Source organism: Sinocyclocheilus grahami, unplaced genomic scaffold (assembly GCF_001515645.1).
Source record: "Sinocyclocheilus grahami isolate Dianchi unplaced genomic scaffold, SAMN03320097.WGS_v1.1 scaffold498.1, whole genome shotgun sequence".
In the NCBI taxonomy this organism is placed as follows: Eukaryota; Metazoa; Chordata; class Actinopteri; order Cypriniformes; family Cyprinidae; genus Sinocyclocheilus; species Sinocyclocheilus grahami.
In genome coordinates, this window is record NW_015505677.1 from 450,947 (window position 1) to 475,508 (window position 24,562).

General features: G+C 37.4%; 1 protein-coding gene and 1 long non-coding RNA gene across 2 annotated transcripts in view; both read left to right on the forward strand.

Moving 5' to 3' along the window:
- Positions 1-360: 360 nt before the first annotated feature.
- LOC107554351 (POU domain, class 2, transcription factor 2-like) overlaps positions 361-24,562 on the forward strand; it is a 68,997-nt gene continuing 44,795 nt past the window's right edge. Inside the window, exon 1 of the mRNA XM_016236838.1 lies at positions 361-420. Within this exon, the coding sequence (XP_016092324.1) occupies positions 384-420 (37 nt within the window). The 5' untranslated portion in view covers positions 361-383. The remainder of the gene's footprint in view (positions 421-24,562) is intronic.
- Positions 9,866-24,562, forward strand: part of LOC107554352 (uncharacterized) — a 21,808-nt gene continuing 7,111 nt past the window's right edge. Inside the window, exons 1-2 of the long non-coding RNA XR_001605049.1 lie at positions 9,866-9,877; positions 21,702-21,703. This is a non-coding gene — a long non-coding RNA (uncharacterized lncRNA). The remainder of the gene's footprint in view (positions 9,878-21,701; positions 21,704-24,562) is intronic.

A 24,562-nucleotide genomic window follows, 5' to 3' on the forward strand; every position in this document is an offset into this window, starting at 1 on the left:
TTTTTCTGTATTTTTTTTACAAAATTATTCTGGCAACCACAGCTGTTTTTTTTTTACAGTGTACTTTCTGAGGCCAATGGACTTTTCTGTTCATGAGCGTCCATGTACGTGCACTTGAACTGACTTTGTCTAACTTTTACGGTTACTAATAATACTGAAATCAACTTTTAAGACGCCCTAAACATTTGTTTTGACTTCATGTTGGGGATTCAAACCTTAATTCAGACCGCAACAGTCTCCACAAGCTATTCTGGGTGAGTCTGGCCGTTCAAGATGTTGACTCTTCATTCACGTCCGCTAGATGGCGACCAAACTCCCCAAATCATGGGATTTCTTGATGATAATTGTCTGAAGGCCAAGTTGACGGTCAAGATTTGGTTCAAATGGTTTATTCAGTTCGGAGTTCATCCTTTCAACCAGGTGATAATGTTACACATTTATGCGTATGCTCGTTTATGTCTGATTGTCACACAAATGGGGCTTCATTGATAAGATGTAGCTAATCTTGAAAAGTTATTCCGCAATTAGTCTACTCTAGTATTCCAGTCAAGAAATTGGAAATTATTTTGTTGCAAGAAAATAATCTAATAGGTTGGTTAGGGACTTGGATGAGGCTCTTACCTAAACAAATACTGTTTAGATTTATATTTAGGTTAATATATACATTAGCCTATATAAAATGTTTGTTTACATGATGTCAGCAGACGTTCTCCTCTTAAAAACGACTCGAACTCTAGTCAACTTTCGAGTCGCGTGCAGATAAATGTTGGACAATCGATGACAAAAAAAAACTGAGTTTGTGTTTTGTAGCTGGATTATGGTCTAAGCTGGTCATTGGCTAGTTGAATAACCACTATTTTCCAAAGTCAACCTTAAACTGGTATAACCAGCTCCCATAGTTAGTAAAAAATGACAAGCTAGAAATGAGTTGCCATGTTGCAAAACACAGCCACCATCTTAAACTGTATTTCCAGCAGTCTGTGTATGAAGCTTTGGCCTGAAGATCCAGTAAGAAACCAATGCACAAGAAATTGATTACTCAATATCAATTTGCACTAAATCTTAGTGGCTTGTTGAAGTTTTTAAAGTGTTTCATATAAAGCCAAGTGTGTGTGTGTGTGTGTGTGTGTGTGTGTGTGTGTGTTCATAGAGTTAGGATAAAACGTGTCAAGGTGTATCTGAACACTTTGATTTTAACCGGTCAGCTGGTCTGATATTTGGAGTTTGTTCCAATGAGGAACCAGGAAAGAAATGGATGGAAAATTCTGGACTTGGATGAGCAGGAAGTCTTCGTGTCGAGGGGATTTAAGCGACCAGAAGTGGCTGATCGCAGTAACCAGACTGGGGGTGTACGAGTTTGATGAAGGATTTTAGGTAATGGTTCTATGGGCCATTGGCAGCATTGCAGGCTAGGACCAGTGTCTTGGGTTTCATTCGTGCAGTTACTGGCAGCCAGTGTAGAGAGCAGAGGAAAGGTGGAAATTGAGAGAATTACCAGAGGTTAAATACAAATCGGGCAGCAGCGTTTTGGATGCGCTCGAAGGAGTGTGTAGCAGATACAGGTGGACCAGAGAGGACTTGAGGTGCAGTAGTCCATCTGTGATTGAATAATGCCTTGCCAAGCACATGATTAAAGGCATTATTAGTGTTATTTGAGGTATCCAATTCCTTGCATTTTCGTCACTGAGAGCTCTGCACCATAAAATAGTGGAATTAACCCAATGAAACCTACTGTATATTTGATTTCAACATTATCAAAACTTTGCTGAAAAACCTTGTTCTACATAATATGCTACAAACCTTCTGTCATCTGATTGATAATTTATACTTTTTTAGCAAGTAAAATACCGTGTTTATCATTCTATAATTCTCTTTAGGTTTACTTGATTTCCATAAATTTATTTTTAAATTTTTTTTTTAGAAAAATCATGTCAAAATCAAATATGATACATTAGGCTTTTGAGGAACATTTATTTGCACATCTCTCAATTGTCAATGTATTGCATTGCATTATATGTTTTACCTCCCACAATAAAATTAATAAGCTTTGATCATCATTTTAAATATCTTAAGGCATATAAATGGGGAATATAGAGTGACAAATGCTATTTATATGCATTTTTTGCAAGTAGTCTGTACTTTTATAAAGATCTCAATGAATTACATTACAAGCTATCAGAATTTCGCCTTACGTTTCGGCCGTATTAATATCAGCGAATGCACCAAATTGAAGAAAAATATTGTCATGACAAAAAGTTAAAGCGAGATTTGATTTTCTCCACTGGAAAGTTGTTGAACATTTTGATGAAATACAAAGCCAGTGTTTTCTTTTCTTTTCTTTGGAACAGAGTGCACTGACAAGTGTTGTATTAAAAATGTAAATATGATCAATTTTGAATTCATGGTGACTTTAAGAGGCAAACATTATATCTAATAGTACTGTGTAAGTTTCTTTAGAGTATTATAGATGAATATAACCTTGTGCTTCTATTGTTATACAGTGCATGCAGAATTATAAAGCTCATCCATTAAGTCATGAATGATGGATTTCAAATGTGCCAATGTCCATCAAGTGGAGTCCCACCCTCAATAACTCTCAGGCTCTCTCACAAATGTGCCCCTCTTCCCCATCAGTATCTACTCGGTCGTCATGGAAACAGCCAAGATGCTGGGTACAACAAGGGAAAGTGAGAGAAGGTGAGGTACACAGGGGAAAAAAAGTGTCTGAAGGTCGCTCACAGATTAAAGGTTGGTGACGACAACTGTTTGTGTGCCTGCTTGGGTTCAAGTTTGGGTCCTCTTGTTAATAACATTAAACATTTCATCTAGTTAACACTGTATTTTTGTGCATACAAACCCCCAAATATATCACGCTCGGTTGTTGTTCCTCCGGTTTCTCGCCATGTCATGCCCATTGATTGATCTTCCGCTTTCTCCTGATCTCTCTCTTTCTTTCTGGCTCACTCTTTCTCCCTGAAAGAGCCAGATGGGGTGAGCGTTTTTTATTCTCAGAGGCCCTCCTGCACGTGCCTCCTATTCAGAGCCTTAAAGCGTTTAATTCATGAGGGGTTTGATTCTACAGAGAAGGGGCCTCTACATCCCTCCCTCCACCCATGTTCTTTCGCCCCTCTCTCTTTCTCTGATCCACTCTTACACCATCTTATTTCTTCCTCTGTTCGCCTCACTTTTTCCCTCTCAGCTCTTTTATTCACCCCCCTCCTCTTTTTGACTGTTTCTTTCCTCCATGCATTTCTACATCTCTGTTGCCTTCCTGCATTCAGCCTCTTTTGCCGTTTACTGTTCAGAAGTACATTTCTTAATATTAATATTTAAAAGCCTTACCTTCATAATGCATTTGTTTGGAGGAAAATACAATGGTAAAAATGAGAAGTGTGATGATAGTATTATATGTTTTGTTGTTGATCAAACTAATCAATCAGATTTTTTCAAATGCACATGCAAACATAATCTTTGGCAAAGAAATTATACCTTTTTTTCATATAAATGCATAGTACGTACGGGATTGACCCTCCCATTCGCTGATAATTACACATTGAGTTAGTGACCATTATCCTGTCAGGTGCCTGTTTGATAAAGCTGTGATAAACCTTTCTCCTGTCCTTGCTTTCCTCTCTCACTGTCTTTCTCTGTTCTTGAATTTCAGAGCCGGTTTTCTTCAAAAGCTTGGGATTCTGTGCTTCTTTCCTTTTTACAAATGCAATTTAGACATTTGGACCTGCTGGCTGCTGAAAATGTTCCCATCTTTCACACCACTCACTACCAGCACTGGTCACAGATAAATATTTTTAATAGCTTAAATAGGAAGTTGGTTTCTTTTTTTAAAACAAATGAAATAATTCAAATGATGCTTAATAGGATTTAAGAGGTCCACAGAAATTAAAAACAAATCATTGACATTTAGAGGAGAGGGCTTCACCAAGTTATTCAAATGAGTTTGTTTTTCAGTGGCGGATTTTTTATGTTATTTATTTTTTATTTTATGCTCAGTGTTGCTTACATCAGTGACAAATTTATTAGGCTGTATCATGGTGCACTTTATTTCCACATAGAAAATGGCTAGTCAGACAAAAGTGTGTAAATCTATCTATCAAATGACAGAGCATAGGAAGCAAAACTACGACCAAAATGCATAATCCAGTTTTAAAATACACGTTTTCCCTCCATTTTGACGACCTATACACCTGTCGATGGGACCCCGGTGGCAGAAACAGTGGGATTATTTAGTACCGTTTGGCTTTAATTGATATTGAATGTGGTCAATATTTATTCGGCTTCAGTTAACGCGAAAATAATAAGGCCTTATGTTCGCGACCGGTGTGTTCCCGGTTAGAGAGGCCGATGCGCCGTCGAGTGGAAATCGATGAACACTGAGTTAATTATGAGAAATCAATTAAAAGGATGGAATTGTGACTTTTATAAAGAGCGAACTGCCATCGGGATATCGACAGGTCGAGAGGAGAGCGAGAGACACTTCCTCCCGGCGCGCGCATGGTATCTCTCTATCTATAGAGAGACGGAGAGTGAGACAGACAGACAGAGAGAGAGACATGCTGACACCAACAACAAAGATTCAGTGAAAATCTTCCAGGTTTAAACTCCGTCTATCTTGCTTCAGCAAGCTGTATTGGCCGCGTAAATGGGCTTCACGATGTAGTATTACCGGTATTTAAGCTTTAATTAAATGATTTATATAGGGCTGTGCATTAAGGAAATCTTTGAAATTTGAGCATTGTGTTTATAGATATTATAATGCTTAATTTGTCAAAAAGAATCCACTTTTACCTTACTTCACCCATACGTAACCAAGGTTAAGATATAACCAATCTTTTTTCTCACGGTCTCATTCTTTCTCTTTTCCTTTTGGCATCATTCACCATTTCGTTGACGGGTTTAATCGTAAAGTTAGTCTAAAGACACAATTGATGACAAAAAAAGAAAAAAGCATGAGTTTAAGATTGGTCTTACCCTTTTAATTTTTTTCAGAGACTAGCTAGCCTATTTGCCGTTGTTAAATGAATAGGAAATTTAGCAAGACGTTTCCATTGCTTGTCTGCCAAAAGAAGAAATACATTCACACACACACATATGTGTTTTTGTGTATTTGTTTTATAGCCTATATCTGTGTGTGTGTGTGTGTGTATAGTTGTGTTTTGTTATTCTTAACCTTTATCTTAAGCAAATGCAATATGCAAACTTTTCTTGTGTTAACTAGTTTATTTCAGAACAGAATAAAAGGTAGCCGTATGTTTCTGTCTTAGTATATATTTGAATGGTGTCCGATTATCCCAGTGTTTAATCTAATGTTTGCTGTAGGTTTTATTTGATTAATTCATCGTATATTGAACTAACTTGGCTGTTGTGGCATTTAGTGCAGTGCCTTTCCTGTAAAGAACTGCATGGATCGTCGAATTTACAATTGAAATTTAGTTTATATTAGTCTTGCATTGCTTAAAATATATTTACTGCTCTTATATGTGTGGCAGTCACGATATAACATTTAATTCATTTATTGCTAAATGGTTAAAATGTATAGGCAGTATTTGCATTTATTGTTTAATTATGCATTGACATGTTTGCATTTTTGCATATTCCAAATGCAAACGGGCTATGCATAAGACTTTAATATAAGGAACAGATTAAAATCTTGATTTTAAAATGAACGCAAATTTATGTAAAAAAGTGAATATTAATTTTAGTCTCATAATGCCTTTGACTTCAGTCGTCAAATTTCGATTAGGAACTGAAAGAATCTTTAATATTGCTTTTTTTGTTTTTGTTTTTACGAATTAAAAGAACATTTAGATATTTGAGTTTAAAAGATGCAAATATGCATTCATTAAATAAATGCATGCTAGTTACAGACAAACGTATGTACGTCGGCTAAGAGTTTTAGTAATGCATGTGGATGTTTTAATAACTTCATATGAATACATTTGTTTACTTTTAATTTTTTTTATTTATTTATGATAAATGTACCCATATCAAATGACCGAGCAACTAAAAGGAAATCCATTTTGACACCTGAACGTTCAGGTGTTGGTAAAAACTCGAAATGGAAGATGTAAAAACGATGCAATGGTCACGCATGTGATTTACTTTGCACATCATTTTTTTTGGTCTCACGTAGCGTTTTAGGATTGAAATAGAGTTAATGTAATTATTTATTATAATATGCATGCATAAGCCACAAAAAATATTTTGATCATTATTATTCTAATTAATAATGGAAAATAAGTAACATGACGCAAAATGATTGCATAATAATTTACATGATTAATACGTTTAAAATAGCCTAATTTTCTATAGATCCAGATATTGAACAAATATTAACATTGGAATATCGTTCGCATTTTATGACTAAATTGAATGTTAGATCGGTGTTAATCTTATTTTTTTGTCATGAAGGACTGGGCAAGTTCATTGTTTTACCTGATATTTTAGAAAATTTCGCTCAGCTCGGCAAAATATCGATCTTTCAACTTAAACAGCAACTTTTGGTCCGAAAGGCTGTGACGATCAAAACAAAAAAAGGAGAAAAACAACCCTGACATTAACGCTTAAAAATACAATTTGTCCACACAATGTGCAAAGCTGTGCAAAGCCCATTAGCTCACGACCTCAGTGTCAAAGGGCAGCTGGTCAGTCTCCAGACGCGCCGGCCGCCAGAGCGGTCATCGGCTAATGTCCTTATTGCTCTATTTCATTAGTGAAGAAGAACAAGCCCAGCATACACATCAAAATAATATATAATATTAGAAATCCAGAGATATAGGCTCTATTGGAATACTGTAAATATCCATACCTGCTCATAATTGGTACTTATTTTTGAATGAAATCTTAACCTTGGCTATTTCAAATATTGTACCACGTACAGGCTACATAATATTTTTATTTTCTTATATAATTGTAGAATATAAAATAGAAACAGAAAAGAATCCATGAAAGTAAATGTATACTATTAAATATTTATATGTAAAATATTTGCGTTCCTCCAAAATAATGCATTTGATAGATATTAAATAAGGATATTTCATGGTTGGATTTACTTTTAATTAATTTTGCCGGACACATGGACCATGGACTGGAAACAGTGTGTAGGTTGCAGTGGATGTCATGTTTGCTCTGTTTGTAATCAATAGCTTTGATCATTGACTTTTTGATGTGCCATCATAAGGAGAGTCAGTGAGGAATTGACCTCCAACATCGATGCTTTGCTTCGTCTTCATTGTGTGTGCTTTTATTACAGACCTAATCAAGTGTGTGTGCATGCATGTGTTTGAGTTGCATTAAGGCTTTGCTGTATTACTTTTTAAAAAATCCAAACAAATAGTATCTTAATGTTTAATTTTTAATATGCTATGATATTATTGTCTACCATTGCCAATATATATTTAGGCTTGAGAACATGTATCTATGTTTTTCTATGAGTAAAATTATTTGATTGTTTTGCGACAAACACATATACGCATGCACACACACGCACGCTTCGTGAGCTCTGTGCTGGTTGGTTGTCCAGGTGGTTAGAATGCGGGCAAGCGATCAAGTTGAGGGGTTGAAGGTCAATTTCATCCCAGACGAATGACCTCATTCACTAGAGTCTGACCCCTGTGGTCAAACTGGTAAGGGGAGGAAAGGAAGAGATAAATAGAGAGAAAGAAAGAAGAAACGATTGGCATTGGGGCCCGTCATCTAACAGTCGCGATGTTGTCGTCTGTGGTGTTTTGCTGTGTGCATTTTCGTTGTTTTGGTCAGATTCTGCCATTGTCCTTTTAGATTAAGTAGATTTTCACTCTCTGTGTCTTTTTCTCTCATTCGCTCTCATGAATTAACACCTGACCTTGACCACTGACACTGAACCTAACCTTCAAGTGTGCCTAAGCATCAACCCCCACGGCCCCAAAATACACACACGCACGCACATTAAGAGAGAGAAGGCAGAAACAAACACGCACAGATGTCCAGGTAGAAGCCTGTGTGAGGATGTTAAGTAAATGTCACATCATGAATTGCATCTCAATCTAGGCAGGTTTGTCCTCTAAATATTCCTGTTTTTATTAAACAATAAAATAGAGATGGGAAAAATATTTTTAAAAATATGTATGTCTCCCCTAAATACCATTCTGTTGTCATCAAAACGGCTCGTAGTGTATTTTTTCAACAGCTGAAAGTGGTAAGTGTGTGTGTGTGTGTTTAATATATTTATATATATATATATATGTACACACAGTATATGCACACGCACATAGTATATACACGTGTGTATAATATTTAACATATCTAATATATATAAAATATTAACATAATATTTACATTTTAAATATTTGTTAATAACGTGTGTGTGTGTGTATTTGTTTTTTTTCTTCCTGGTTTTAATGAATACAAAAAAGGACAGAATGTGCTTATCTTTTTTCTTTTTTTTTCGGCCTTTTTTTGGCCTTTTTTTTTTTTTTTTTTAAAGCTGCAATAGTTAGGGATTATATTTTATAACCAAAATATACAAATAAGAAATAGGCAGGTAGACGAGGGAATGCAAGGCCAGAAAAGTTCCTAATCGAAAAGAAAGAAAAATAAATAAATAAAAACCTAACCGCAGAATTCTCCAGACTAAGTATTTACACTCCTATAGGTTTTGTTACTTCTCCTCCCCCAAACACCCCTCTCTTTTTCTTTCTTTCTCCATCTTCCTGCTTAATCCCTGCCTACTTCACCACGTTTTCTAATCCCAAATATCAGAGGTATCCCCCCCCTCGCCTTTGAGCCCCTAATGCTGAAACCTCCTTTGATACAACCTTCTTTGCTTCCTCTTCCCATTCTTTTTATCCCTCGTCTTATCACTCACTCACACTCCCTGCGCTTGTCCTCTCGTGCCTTGTGTATTGTTTCTCTCACTTCTTTTTCTTTTGTTTGTGCAATTTATTTATCATCAACGACGTACCTTTTTAAGCTACGAATAAATGCATTTTAAAATAAAAAAAATCTTGATGATAAATCCCATATTTTTTGTTTACTGTATCTTCATGTGGATGGAGTGTGAGAATATGTAGTGTCATGTGCATGTTTGTTCATGTTGCCAAGTGTCATATCAATAGGTATAGTGTCACATTCACTAAGTCACTGATTTGTTGGCACTTCACCAATCCATACACTGGTCAGGAGTCGTAGCATTGATTTCCCCCTTTGCCTTAAGAATGAGGTAGACGTCAGCATGGGGTTTGGCTATTGATCGAACCCAAATCACAACCCACCCGCTCTGCATCAACCTGGGCCACCCGTAGCTTTCATAGGGTGAGCCAACGGCGCTTCACTTTGCTTCCGATTGACTGGATGCGACTTGGTCAAGGTGCGTCGGTAATTGGGCCTTGTTTTGATTGACAGCTAGATTTACATGCTTACCCATGGATGAGCGCCCCTGTGTTCGGCCATCTGATGGGACCGTTGAACCAACTGCTACATTCGCACATTAAAAACATGGCCGCTAACCTTTGACACCCTAATTTGCTTAGTCACCATTTAAAGTTGTGTGATGGTCCATTTAGGTTGGCCGTCGTCCATAATTGAGTCCTCTCGCTGACACTCGTTCATTATTTGTGTCAAATAATTCCTCCCTTCCCTTCTCCCGTCCGTCTTTTCTTCTCTGCTGGATAATTACATGTCTGATTTCGTCCTCAATTTTTCATTATTTCCACTCGTTTCATTGACTCCATACATCCCTTTTCCTCGCTCACTTCCCTCTATCAATGTTCGGCTTTTCAGCTCTCCTTTTCTCTACACTTCCTGATTCCCAGCTGTAATCTCATCGGCGTTGCTCCCCTCGTTCTCCTTTTTCCCCACTCCCTCTCTCTCTCGTCTTCACTGTGTAAGCAAGAGAGTAGAGGTTGTTAAACATTTTTCTTCTCTCTTAATTGTTTTGACTTGTGCCATCGGCATCCCGATTAGGGCCCATTGATTTCCTAGTGCTAAGTGCATTGATTTCTACATTTCTTATTGATCTCGGTTCTAAATCTACCCACACACAGTCTCAATGCACAAGGCGAGACAGACAGAGAGAGAGAGAGAGAGGAGAGGAATCTGTTAAGCGTGTCATTGTTAGACAAAAAAGGAGTTCAAAACTTATTGGAATTACCTTGAATGGATAGTTCATAAATGCTGAGTTATTACTTATACTTGTCGTCAAAAGTCTCTTTGGAAATATTTGTATATGCCATATTAATCTTTAAATTAAATATTTTATTAATGAATAAATATTTTAATTAAATATCACATTAATTAATAACATTAAATATAGTAAAAACAATTATTATATTAAATAATACATATTTTTATATAATGATTTTTTTATTAGGATTTGTAAACATTTTATACATAATACAACACCTATTTTTAATGTACAAACAGTGAACATAGCACACACTTATTCACCCACACACTCTTTGCCTTTTGCCTCCGCGTAGCCACACACACTTGGACAGACGCTCAGCACCCCATAAAGATCACAGACGGGGTATTGGGACTTTATCCTCTTCCGCTGTAACGGCGGATCACATATTCAGCAGGCCTCTGACGGGGCAAAATCAGCTCCCCCTCTCAAGCTAGTCTGCACGCTACTGATAGCCCCTTCCATGTCATAGCATTAGGCCGCGGCAGGCCGCTGCGGGCGAGACACATCGCCAGCACTTTGGGGGTCTATGTCTTTTACCAGCACTGACTGCTGGATCTTCAGCTGCTGTCTCCCAAGTCTTTGATCGTGTTAAAACTAGCATAGCGTGGAATGATGGTTGAATCTGTATGAAATGGAAAATACTTTTTGTGGTGGGTCCTGTAAAGGATGCATTAATAAAAAAAAAAGAAATAAAAATCTTGTTTGTGAATTTTAGTCGCCATAAGCAAATGTGTGAAATCAAAATATTGTAAGAGTGTTTGGCAGGCTATGCAAGAAGAGCAAAAAAAAAGACCAAATGAATGTAAGCAGCCTAGACTGTATCTGAGATTAAAAAGGACATTTGTTGTGGTATTATTCATTTAAAGGAACTATTAACTATTGATAATTCATTTATCTTTTTCTTCTCCCTTCATCCCAGATGTTTAAGGTGCAAGTAAATACTTTTATGTCAATGAAGAAATAGAAACAAATGTTAAATCCATTAAACAAGACACATAAAGAACTACAAATCCCAACAATCCCCTGCATTGAGGAGCAGGCTATCTGTCAATAAGACAAGATCTAATGTCAATTGGTGATTAAGAGAAGACAACATTAGCAATTATTACCCAACTGCGTGTGTTAAAAGAGAGCTACGGCACAGAGGATGGATTTGTATTAGGGGTATTGGCAGACTTGAGCTGGATATTGACAATATGTCAGCACTGATCATTAGATCAACTGAAGAGAGAAAGAGTGTGAGCCCCAGCTTGAATCACATCTAACTCCATTGTTCGGGAATTGAACAAACAATGGAGTATAGTAAAAGCTGATTATTTTTTAGATCTTTTTATAGCTTTTTTGTGTTTAGAGGCATGCATAACGTGCAGAAAGATTGAGTATACAAAGTAAGAGAAATATATCCGTTTTTGTATCTGTCAGTGTTTGTGAGAAGGATTGATATTGCACCACAGTGGGAATGTGTCCTAGCCACGTTATTAGCTGTTTGTTACAGCAAGAGGGGGTGTTGATATAATTGTAAGCTGGTATTGATTGGGGGCGCCTTGTTATTGATGAGAGAGAATTTAATTCAACCAACGCATTTGTCAACATGACATTGCCATTTAACGATGAACTCTTTCACTATCGCTGTCTGGTTCACCCACCCAGACACACACAGGAAGAAGTTTCTTTTTATGTGTGCACTGAGTAATGATTATTTCTATTGATCGCCAAGTTCTTGACTTTTTTTTTTTTATCACAACAGGAACTTGAATGATGATACTGATGCCAGCAATAATATTAATGCCTGTCAAAATTTTTGCTTGATGTTAAATAATTTTATTAGTGACTTTATTTTGTTTTCGCTTTATACATTGTAGCAGGTGCTCAAACTGTTTTAACTACGTCTTGCATGATACATTTGCAGTCGTTTTTATGCATTTGATTTTTCTCCCATTTTTTTAATGATGACATGTCAATTGTAATGCCTATTGGGGTTAAGGGATATACTTTAGTGGACTATGAGCTGACCATTGAATGTAACCAAATGGAAATGTCATATTTGGAAACTGTGTTTCAGTCTGCACACCTTTCTTCCTTCTCTGCGCTATAGACGCGCAAAACACACTATATTCTACAAGAAATAATTGCTTTTGTCTGGAAGGAGTTTGGATGGGGGGGTTCGCAACGCGTGGCCTTTCAGTCGAGGGGGATTCGTGAAGGACAACTTGTCGCTTCTTTTTTTTCTCTTCTTCTTCCGTTCCCCCCTCTCGCTCGTTGGACACGCGGATGTCATCTGTCAAATGGAGGGGGTGCTTGGGGACAATAAAGCTCAAGGAACCATTGTGAGTCTGTTGTGTTGCAGGAAAATGTTTTTTTTTTAAACAAAATATGCGTGTGTATTGCTTTATATACTTGGTTAATCAAATAGCTATTGGGCCTAAGGCATGTTTCAAATCAGTTAAGTATTATTTTTTATGATTATTGAGTATTTTTCTTATTTTCTTATGAAACGCTCACCAATAATTGATCTATATCACCTCGGATATAGTAGAATAGATAGACGGATAGATAGAGAGAGACAGGAAGATTGGGGCAAATGTGAGTTGGGGTGGTGGGGGGATCAGGCGCTGAGCTTTCGATTTTCCCGTATTGACTGCGATGTTTAGCGTATAGATTTTTCTATTTAAAAAATCTATGTCGGCAATAATCTGGAGTGTAAATGCGCGGCATAGATTGTAGCTTTATTACTGACAGCATTCAGTGTGTCGGAAAGAGGGAGTGAAAGGCAGAATGGGGGGGAGAGATAGCCTACCCTAGACTAGCAATAGACCAAATGAAACTTTTGAGGGGTAGCGATAATCAGGTTCTGTTTGTTGCTTATTCACAGTATAATCCGCCACGTTAAATAATCACCATAGCATATCAATGGCTTCTCAGTAGGCTGGTCGCTTATATCGCCCGTATCTTTTCCACAAACAGCATATACCTGCATGTAGATGAGGATATAATCACCTGATGTAAGCCACTCGGTGAATGTGTGTAAGCCTATCGATCAGCGGCCCACCGCGATCATCAGAGTCATCATAATGAAGAGTAATCAAGCGATCAATACGCAGGATAGCTTGCCTTATATGGGATTAGTAAAAAAAGAAGAGGAGAGGGGGAGGTATGGATGGAGGGAGAGAAGGGGGCGGGGGGAGTATAGCGGCTGCTCCTCTCGTATCAGTGTTGCTTTCGTACCGGGAGGCGGACAGAGCTCGCAAGCTACCGGGGTTCCCAGATAGCCTATAACGGGACTATCGTAACGGACACATACGCGCACACAGACGGATGGTGGTGGGACAGAGCCAAAGAGCTGAATTCCGCTTAACGGGTACCGTGTTGTTTTCTTTTCGTTCAGTTTTAACATTTCGTGCACAAGCAGTGTTGCTCCTTAATTTATTTAGGCTATCGATTGATTGCGTTTTAATTACCGGCTCGTGAGTGGAATCGAAGGGGAGCGTATCGAGCCGCTGCGCAGCCTTATATGTGCGTGATTATTGAAATATACTAAGCGATTCTATTAGATTTTATACAAAAAAATTAAAATGCTGCTTGAAATGCATGCAATGCGCGCGAGGTAAACCACACCGTGGGAGAGCTAGAAACCAAATAGAGAAACGAAATATTCCTGTTACACCTTTGTTAAACCGTTTTAAAGCCAGCAACCGCGACTTGATTGTACTGAACCAAATAGTTTTCCTACTAAGGGGAAGACGATTTTGACTCGAGATTTGTTTAAAAAGCGAAACCAAAGTGAAACCAGATCGCGGTGCGCGCAAGGCCATTGCGACGTTTACCTGCCGCACACCTGGTCTCGCGCGGGATACGCAAAACCCAGGAAACGTTACGACGGTTAGGACAACAAGTGAGTTTTGAATTTTAAAAAGTCACAGTTTCAACCAACGGTTCGACATTTTTCCAGCAGGTCAACGTCCTGTTGTTATAATTTGTAGATTTGTTTTCAGCCAAGCAAATGTTAGTAAGACAAAACAAACGTTAAGTGACCACAAAACACGTTTAATATAAATGTAGACGACCGCTTGATAGATTCCGGCTATCCGTCTGTGTGTCAGTCCGAGATCGAGTAGAGTATCCCTGAGGAAGAAGAAGTAATGACTGAGAGGCACAATACCAAAAATGTAAAGATAGCTTGAGAAATGTATTTAGGTTATAGTCTACATTTTAAACAAATAGCCTACTGACTATTACCAAAAAGAAACAACTTTGTCTATTTGACAAAATAAGCAACCAAAGAAAAGAAACTCAAGACAAGCGCCAAATACAAAAGACCATAGAAGAAAAGCCCAGACGACAACGGATCATGTTTGTTCCCTTGCCGGTGCCGTTGGTGTTTCAGAGAACCGCTCCTGATTTCAGCGCCTGGCGACTCAAGTCTCCGCTGCCTCTGCGCTCCGGTAACTCCGGTAAGAGATACCTTTACCTCCCTCTGGTTAATGTCGGTAGCAGCTTTTCTTTTTCCCCTCACCACTGAAAAGAAAACCGAAAAAAGCTAAACGTGGAGCCGAAACACCTGTTCGGCCCCAGACAACCGTCTGAATGAAATCCATATATTTGTATTTCTTACAAACCACGTTCAGATACTTTTAGTTTCGTTTGTTTATGTGTGTATATATATATATATATATATATATATATATATATATATATATATATATATATATATATATATATATATATATATATATATATATATATATATATATATATATATATATATATATATATATATATATATATATATATATATATATAGACTATAAAAAATGCTACTTTGAGTGTGCATTAATGAAGGCTGGTTGAGTTGAATAGACGTCTGCCCATAATTGCCCTTGCTTGAATGGTTCGTCTCGGCCTCTTTTGGCTTCTTTCATCCTTCTGTCCTCCCCGTATCTGCTTCTCCATCTGCCGTCTGACTCTTCTCACGACCGGTTCAGGGAATATTCATGGTAATTGATCGATTCCGCCGAGATCGATACACGCAGACAGATAAGTTTGAGAATGATGAGACCGAATGTCACTTTATTTGTTGATGTTTTAGTCGATTTTAAATGCTTTCACTTTAGGCTTAAATAGCGCAATTAGCGTCATTTAATTTTTAAATACACGCATCAATAGGTCTACCTGACTGCAATTTAGCGAAGAAGATATTAAGCTACTAAAGCTTTGAAATGGTAAAGATAACTTTTATTTTTGGTCAAGACTTTTTAATAGACTTTTGCATATTTGTATTCGTGTTACAAATAAACAACATGTGTAGGCCTAGTTGTTTATATTTTGTGGAGCTGCTTTGTATTTATATTAACATTTTGCAAAATTATTATAGTAATTAATTGTATTGCATGAAAAGTGTAACATGACTCTGTAATGCGAAGAGTTACCAAGAAAGCGTCTCGTCGGTTTGAAATGAAAGAACATCGTATTTTTCCTTGTATAAGGACTGTTGCTTCTGAAGTAGCCTACTGCATTAGTGAGGGGGCGGGGGCGGGGGCGCGTAGCGTCTGGCATTCAACGAAGCGGAAATTTTCCAACCAGCAGATGGATTAAACGTATGCGCCACTTATAGATCATGTGCATCCTTAAAAACATGTCATACGCCAGCACACAATGACTAAAATCTAAATAAGGGCATTAAAAACTTCACGTTGACACCGTCTTTATCTCTGTTTCATATAAGAGCTAAATACTAAAAAGTGGATGCACCATAGACCTTAATGAAAGTGGACGCCATATTTATTTTTTAGTTAATGAAAACGAGGCTAAGAGACGGAGTCCGCTCGTTATACCTAGGCCTATATAGTTCAAGTTTAATTTTCGTATCCCCTGTTTTACAGACTTTTGTGGATTTTTTTTCCATTGTTGCATCTGCAGAACCATTGGCGACAAAGTTAAAAATGAAACAACCAAACAGACCTCACAGCTTCTTCTTCATTCACAAAAAGTAAATATGGCGTCTGCACTGAATAAGGTTTATACCTCAATAAATGAGAGCAAGATCGAGTCTTTAATTACTTACTGGCGCCTTAACGAGCATAGAGCCAGACATTAAGCTTTCATTAGCTGCATCACATAATGGGCCCACATGGTCATGTGCTTTCTTGAAATGCAGGTAGTGTTAAAAATGGATCAATCTGCTTGTTTGGTTGGGATTTGTCTTTTAGGTCAGAAGTCTAGTGAACTGGAGGATATTGAGGGAGGAAAAAAGAGAGGGGGATTCTATAGAAAGCATCATTCCTGAAAATAATAGATAATATCTTAAATTTACATTTAAAAAATGATGTTAAAAATAAATAAATGGTGAGCCAAAAAATAAAATAAAAATGACAGTGAACAATTAATTGTGCAGCAAGTTGTTTTCATGTTTTTATTGATGGCTGCATTATTGATCGTGTGTGTACTTGTGATCAGTGTTTGCTGACACTTGTGTGTTTGTATGTATTTGGCGTTTGGCTGCCACTTGGTTTTAAGACTTTAACCTTTTCGGCTATTAAAATTATGCCAAAGGTTCACTTCTTTGATAATATAAGACTCAAAATGGACACCAGGCGCCACAGCTGACATTAAATGCTGCAGAGGTCAGAGTGACAAGCAGAACAGCCAGAAAGGATCTTTATGTTGGGTGAGGAAAACTACATTTATGTTCAGCCTTATTTACAGATGATAGACACTATCGAGGGCATTGGTTAAAAGTTTTTACTAGGTTTTTCCTTGGCGATGACCATGAAGATATCTAGCAGTTTTTACCCTGTGTGTTTACTGTAGAATCTTGGTGTCAGGGAGATTGGGATAGTCTGCTGCACACAATATTTATAATGTAACTTTGAGTGCTGAGGCTGCTAGGAAGCATTTATTTTCTAACAAATTCTGCACTGTTACTGCTGCATCAGCGGACATTTTAGTAATACCAAAAGTTCATATTGTAAACATTAAATTGCTAATGTGATAACCTTCCTGTAATTGTATGAGTCAAAAATTTCACAGATTTTCAACACATTGTGTAACACACTCTCACAAAGAAATGCTATGCAGACCACCAAAACATTTGATCTGTGATTTCAGCTAAGCTTTAGTTAAATGTAGCTAATAAAACCAAAGCCCTCAATAGTGTTTATCTGTAAGGAAAGCTGAAAATAAATGTACCTTCCCTCACTTAGCATCTACATTCATATTGGCTGTACAAGATGTACAGCTCAGCACAAAAGTCTGAGATAATATTAAAAATGTAGTTTATTTATATTAAATTAAACCTGTAGATAATAGTTTTAGAATTTCTGATAAATAAATAAATAAAAGTTGGGAAAAAATTATATATTCTGTACTGTATCAGATCAAAATAGAAGACATGCATGATGTTGGCCATAGTAACTGGTGGAGTCCATGCAAGGTCATTAAGGTACAAATTTGACAGGCAAAATATATTTTAAAAAATGTATTTAGCGCTCAAATTATGCTGATAATATAATTTGTAATACAAATTAGAAATATAGAACAATTTTCACTAGTTGTCTCAAACATTTGAACCCCGTTGTGTTATGTGTTTTTAGCTGTAGGGAGCGAATGCTTGTTTAACAGGTCCACCATTATTTTTAGGCCTTATTTCCCTGGTGCTATGATTAGGAACCACAATGTTGCATTGTGCTTTTTTTGTGCTGTTTCTAAACCCATTTCAGGGTCACGTTTAATGGAGTAATAGTTTTTTTTTGTCAGTCTTGTACAATAAATATTTCCACAGCCTAATCACTGCGACAAAACCACAAAATAGTTTTATGTTGCTGTCCAAGTAGCTGCTCTTTAGGAGAATATAGGGGTGTGCTTGAGGTTAAAGGTCAAATGCGATCAGGTCAGTCTATGGCTCCGTTGTGTGTCTGTCTGCGCGGGCGAGCTGTGTTTACACTGATATAAATTTACAGTTTGATGTGCCGCAAAGTGTTTTAACCTCAAACAGGTATTGATTAAGGAAGATCAGCCCTGCCGTCCACAGCCAGAGTGTGTGTGTGTGTGTGTGTGTGTATATGTGTATTCTTTGGATTTGAGCGGGAACGTCGGCGAGTCCCAGTGCTAACGTGATTGCGAATGACAAAATGTCCACCCGGGTTTGTTAGGAACATAATGGGGAATCAATAGACACAACAGAGATGTCAATACAACATGCTTTATTGCATTAAACCACCTCTCTCTTCCCCATACGGACACCTAGGCTTACCCTCCACAACACACACACATCTACCGGTTTGCGTCTATTTTTTTTTTTTCTTTTTTGATGTTGCACTTACAGGAAACTGAAATCATTTGAAGTACTGCACTTATTGCACTAAGTATCTCTGAACGCACACACACACATGCATTAAGCCAAACGCACTCACAAGCACACGAGAGTTCCCTGCTGAGAGCCTACCTTTCCGATTGGAGCCATCTCTGTCCCTCCATCCATCTCTCTCTCCCTCTTGAGTATCCATGGAGACATTCATAGGCCATTAAGCAGATGGTAATAAAGGGATGTAGGTAAACACTCTCTCCCCTGCGCCGGCCCTCACCTCTGCGATGGAGACCACCATCAAGACCACTGCCGACTAAATGGACCTCATTCGGACTCCAATACCCCATATCTGACAGGGCCAAGTGGTTTTTTTTCATGCTCTGGTGTGTGTTTGCGTTACCTGGTGTGTAGGTGAGGACGTATGCATAATGATCGCTGGAGGGACAGTGTTGTGTTGGCCGATTTCTGATAGCTCTTAACACACTGAGCGCTATTATGGCCCAAATGTGTGAAATGGGATCCGGTGGTCATATTGTACAGATGGAGCAAGGCATTGAAATCTCTCTCTTTCTCTCGATGGACCTTTATCAGACTCATAAACCAAGTTACATGGTACGGCCATGTTAATACACTCTCGCTGGTCAACTGTGTCCTGTGCCTTTACATTTCCATGCCTCTCTTGTTGGAAAACCAGTTCATACCAGTTTAAAAAAATAAGTTCACATTAAAATTTAAGTTACACTTATGTCCAACCCGTATGACTTTATTTTTTCTTGGAACACAAGAAGAGAAGTTTTGAATAGCGTTCATGCTGTTTTTTCCGTACAATAATAGTGGATGGTGACCAAGAACTGCTTCAAATAGGCCAACAAATGTGCCATTAAAGCTTCGTAGAAGTTTCATGTCTTCCAAAACCACATGGTAGTTTAATGTGAGTTACAGCCTGAATAAAACAAATAATTTAAAAGCCATGGTCCACATTTACTTTCATTGTATGGAAGAAAGCAGCTTGAACATTTTGCTTAAAATAGCACATTTTGTGTTACATTGAAGAAAGTAATAGATTTTGAATCATTATTATTAATAATTTTTTTTTTTATTGGCATTCAATTCCACAAAAAGTAATTGTTGGTTGCTGAGTGGAAGAAAGAATAAATGTGTTCGATGAAGACCAAGGGCTGATGGAGTGTAAAGAGAAGCGTAAAACAATCAGGTACACATTCGTATTGATTTTTAATTTTAACTTGCTTGAATTAATATTCGCTTTTAAACTTTTATCGATTGGTCTGGTCTCACCGTGCAGGTTTCAGAGTGCACGTCTTTCACAAGTATCTACATTCGACCAGCCGCCCGTGATGTGGCCGTTTAAGTAATAACTTGGACTCATAACAAGCAGAGCTTGTTTGATTGAATTTGTCCCCCTCCCCTGCATTTCATATCAGCTCCTGGACTGAGAGTGTCCAGTTTTTGGACGGGTTTTTCACCACCCAGTTTAATTTGATGGACAAGCTGTATGAAAATGAGCCTGTGCATGTATCTGTGTGTGTTTGGACCTCAGGGACGTGCTGTCCTTCCCCATGGCTGTACAGTTGGGTTCGAAGGGAGAAATTTAATATCCCTCCACAATGTATACACAATGTAGGGGGTATTGCAACAATGGTGTGGAATAAGTGGGAGAGAGAGAGGGAGGTAGGCGTGAGCGGCAGCTTTTAATAAATCTGAGTGCTTTTGCGCTTCAATCTTCTCAAAGTAACCGCATCTTTACCCTATACCCCCCTCCTCCAAACACACACAATGCGAACATGTACTCTTTCACACTTTTGACAGTGCATGTGGCCAAATTAATTTATAGAAAGACATTCAAGCCCACATATTCATGGAAAGATCGGCGAGGAGCTCGTTTGAATTTCGAAGTTCTATCAAAAAAACATTTATCAAAAAATCTGTACGTTTTTGCTTAAAACATTTGAAAATTCGATACATGCGAGTGTGTCCAAAGGAATTCTAAGAGCCGGTCCCACACATACACATTGTTAGGTCAAGGTACTTGTTTATATTTTTACAACATGTTCAACATTTAATTTTCTTGTTTTTTTTTGTTGTTGTTGTTGCATGTCCACTTATTCTTTTATTATTTTCTTTTGCGGTCTTTTTTTTTTTTTTTGATCCGGAAATGAAATCAATCTACTGTCTTACAACCATCTTTCTTCTATATTTCTCCCTTTAATTCTTTATTTGTCATTCTACTTTTCTGCTGTTGCATTCTGTATTTACTAAATACAATGTGGAACGGAGGTCTTCCAACTCTTCTAACTTCTTTCAACTCTTCCAATTCTGAACCTATACCATGATATATATATATATATATATATATTCAGGATTATTTGATAAATAGAAAGTTCAAAAGAACAGCATTTGTTTTGAAATAGAAATCTTTTGTGACGTTATAAATGTCTTTGCTCTCACTTTTCATCAATGTTAAGTGGGTACTTGATGAATAAAAGTAATAATTTCTTTAAAAATTAAATCTTACCTCAATCCTTTGAATGGTAGTGTGCATATGCTAACATTTAAAAATGGTGCAGATGGAATCTGCCTACTTCAAAAAGAATTACTAACTCTATTGCAAAATCTAATGCTGTGGACTGTAGGCCAGTGATCGGCTTATGTTTAATGATATAGAAATCAAACAAACCATATATTAACTTCACTTTTTGCCACTTTTTGTGTGCTTTTATTTCAGCAAATATTGATATATGATTCATTTGATCCAAATCATACGTTATTTGGCTTAAAAATGAAAGAATTAAATAATTTGATAGCACTGACAATGGCATATAGAAAGCAATGTTTCCAATCTCCTAATACACTTCTGTGTTTACTCATGATGACACTTCTGATTTGTGTATGTATGAATAATATGTATTTGTTAAGAATAACTAGGTCAGGTGACCCACCCCATCACTTCTGCTCCTCCCTACGTCTATCCATCTTCCCCTGTTCCATATGCAGGATGAATATGGTGAGTATACATGCTGGTCAGCTGCATAATTTTATAAAGAAATCCCGCTCTGATTACCCAAGAGGGTAACCACAGGAACGGTGCAGTTGGTGCGGGGTGTGGTTTACCTGACAGGCCGCCCGGCTAATCCCGCAGATAAGATAAATAGCTAGTGTAGCTCTGACCGTAAGTGGACTTGACCTCCGCCGGCATGGTAGCGGTGCATGTTTTAAGATAATGAGGGAGTTGTGACATGCACTCATGCATGTGTATTGTGTCTATATTTAGAAGGAGATTTGTTATCATTTTCTTTGAGTCGTAACGTACGGGCAACAAAGGAAATCTCCAGTCACATTAGCGTATTCAAAAGAGCCTGCGCGCATTCGTGAACTTGTAGAGCGGCTCTTGAAAAGGAGACTCTTGTCAGGGCGGCTGTGTATTCAACTTTCTCTTTTTAGAGACCTTGAAAGGAATCCGAATGTCTCAACCGGTTCAAATGGCCTCAAAAGGATGCGGCGCGAGTGTGAAAAACGCTCTTTTCTGCGTGTGGCTAAAGAGAGAACCCCGATTGGAGTGTGTTCACCAGTTGTCCATTCAGCCATGCACTCTGACCCCTCACGCCTCCCTTTGTCTGCCCATCAGGGGCAGTGGGGGTTGACAAGTTGACCCTTGACCCTTGCCTCAGCCCTACCCCTCCTCCGCTCCGCTCTCGTGCCCCCTTTCATTCACATGCAGCCACTCATCATCCCCCCCCTTTCCTCTTTTTCATCTTATCCCGTCTTTCTAAAAGCACCGTTTGACTCGCCCGCTGTCTCAAGTTCAAGGCCTCGCGGGCCGCTTGCATTGAGGCGGGAACCTCTGCCTTGTGTCTTAATGCATCATGTGCTTGGACTGCAAACAACAGTATGATGTGCATCAAAAGTGGCTCCAAAATTTGGAGACTTCGCGTATTGTATACACTCTTTATTGGCATCTATGGTTCCATGAAGAAACTGTAAAGGTTCCAAAAAGGGGTTTTTGCAACAGTGCCGTTTAAAAAAAACATTTCTGGTTCCTCAAAGAACCTTTAGTGAACAGTTCTTAAAAGAACCCCTTTTTTAGTGTGAAGAACATTTTAAAAATCTAAAGAATCCACTTTAAAGAACTTCTTGTGGAATGAAAAGGTTCCATGTTAAATGTTCTTTATGGAACCATCAATCCCAATAAAGAATCTTTATTTTTAAGAATATGGAATCTTTCCATTCCATAAAAGGTTCTTTATAGTGGAAAAAGGTTCTTTAGATTATTAAAATATTCCTCAAACTAAAAAAAAAAAAATTTCTTTTAAGAACTATTCATTGAAAGGTTCTTTGAGGAACCCAAAATGGTTAATGTTGTTTGCTCTCTCGTGCCCCCTTTCATTCACATGCAGCCACTCATCATCCCCCCCCTTTCCTCTTTTTCATCTTGTCCCATCTTTCTAAAAGCACCGTTTGACTCGCCCGTTGTCTCAAGTTCAAGGCCTCGCGGGCCGCTTGCATTGCATTCCTCAAAGAACCTTTAGTGAACAGTTCTTAAAAGAACCCCTTTTTTAGTGTGAAGAACATTTTAAAAATCTAAAGAATCCACTTTAAAGAGCTTCTTGTGGAATGAAAAGGTTCCATGTTAAATGTTCTTTATGGAACCATCAATCCCAATAAAGAATCTTTATTTTTAAGAATATGGAATCTTTCCATTCCATAAAAGGTTCTTTATAGTGGAAAAAGGTTCTTTAGATTATTAAAATATTCCTCAAACTAAAAAAAAAAAAATTTCTTTTAAGAACTATTCATTGAAAGGTTCTTTGAGGAACCCAAAATGGTTAATGTTGTTTGCCTTAGAGCTTTGAGATTGCTTCCAAATTTATTTCCAAAATCCAAGTAAATCAGTGGTTGGTTTGAATATGACGACGTGTGTTTATTTTAACTTATAGCTGATGAAAGTTCATAATGATGAACAAAGGCATAATTCTTGTGGTATGTGTGATGTTTTGTGCGTTTTTGATGACGTATCCGAAAAAAAAAATTTATTTTAAGAACTATTCATTGAAAGGTTCTTTGAGGAACCCAAAATGGTTAATGTTGTTTGCCTTAGAGCTTTGAGATTGCTTCCAAATTTATTTCCAAAATCCAAGTAAATCAATGGTTGGTTTGAATATGACGACGTGTGTTTATTTTAACTATAGCTGATGAAAGTTCATAATGATGAACAAAGGCATAATTCTTGTGGTATGTGTGATGTTTTGTGCGTTTTTGATGACGTATCCATTATAAATGTTTGTGTGAAGCTACTGTAGATTTTCTTGACAAATGCATTGATGTGTTTTGAAAGTGTTTGACCTAGGGATGCACCGAAATGAAAATTCTTGGCCGAAGCCGAACAAAATGAAACACTGGGCTGAAGGCCGAATACTGAAAACGGTTTTTCAAATTTTTTCCCCATTTTCCCCATTTTTTTCCCCATAGCATAAATTAAATAGCCAAAATGTGCTTTAAAAATTATTTACTTAACGCTGAACATTTTTTTAAACATTCTAATAGACATTATACCAATAAAACACCATTTAACTTGAAATTAATAAGTTGGTAAAATAATATTTTTTCTTGAATCAGGCATGTATTTTTTTACTGTACAAATAAATGCAGCCTTGCTGAGCAGAAGAGACTTCTTTTAAAACATTAGAAAATATTACAGATCCCAGTCTGAACACTGTGTGAATGCTATAATAAATGTATTAATAGAGCTGTTGTAATTATTATTATCCTTATTATTGTCTTTTTTATTTTATTTTACAGAACAACAGTACAATTACAAAAATTACATTTATTAATGTTGATGGAGTTCTTGCTTTTTCTCAGCTTTTATTTTGGCAGAAATCCATAGGAAGACCTCAGTGCTTCTTTTTATTGACAACAGTAGATTTATAAATAATTCTCATTGCGAATATGGGAAGACGTTTGTTGCACGTATCGCAATGTCACATGCCTTGTAAAAATTCATAAAAATGCTACTGAGCAACTGACGAATAACACTATTTCAGCGCAGATTTTCCTCGCGCTTT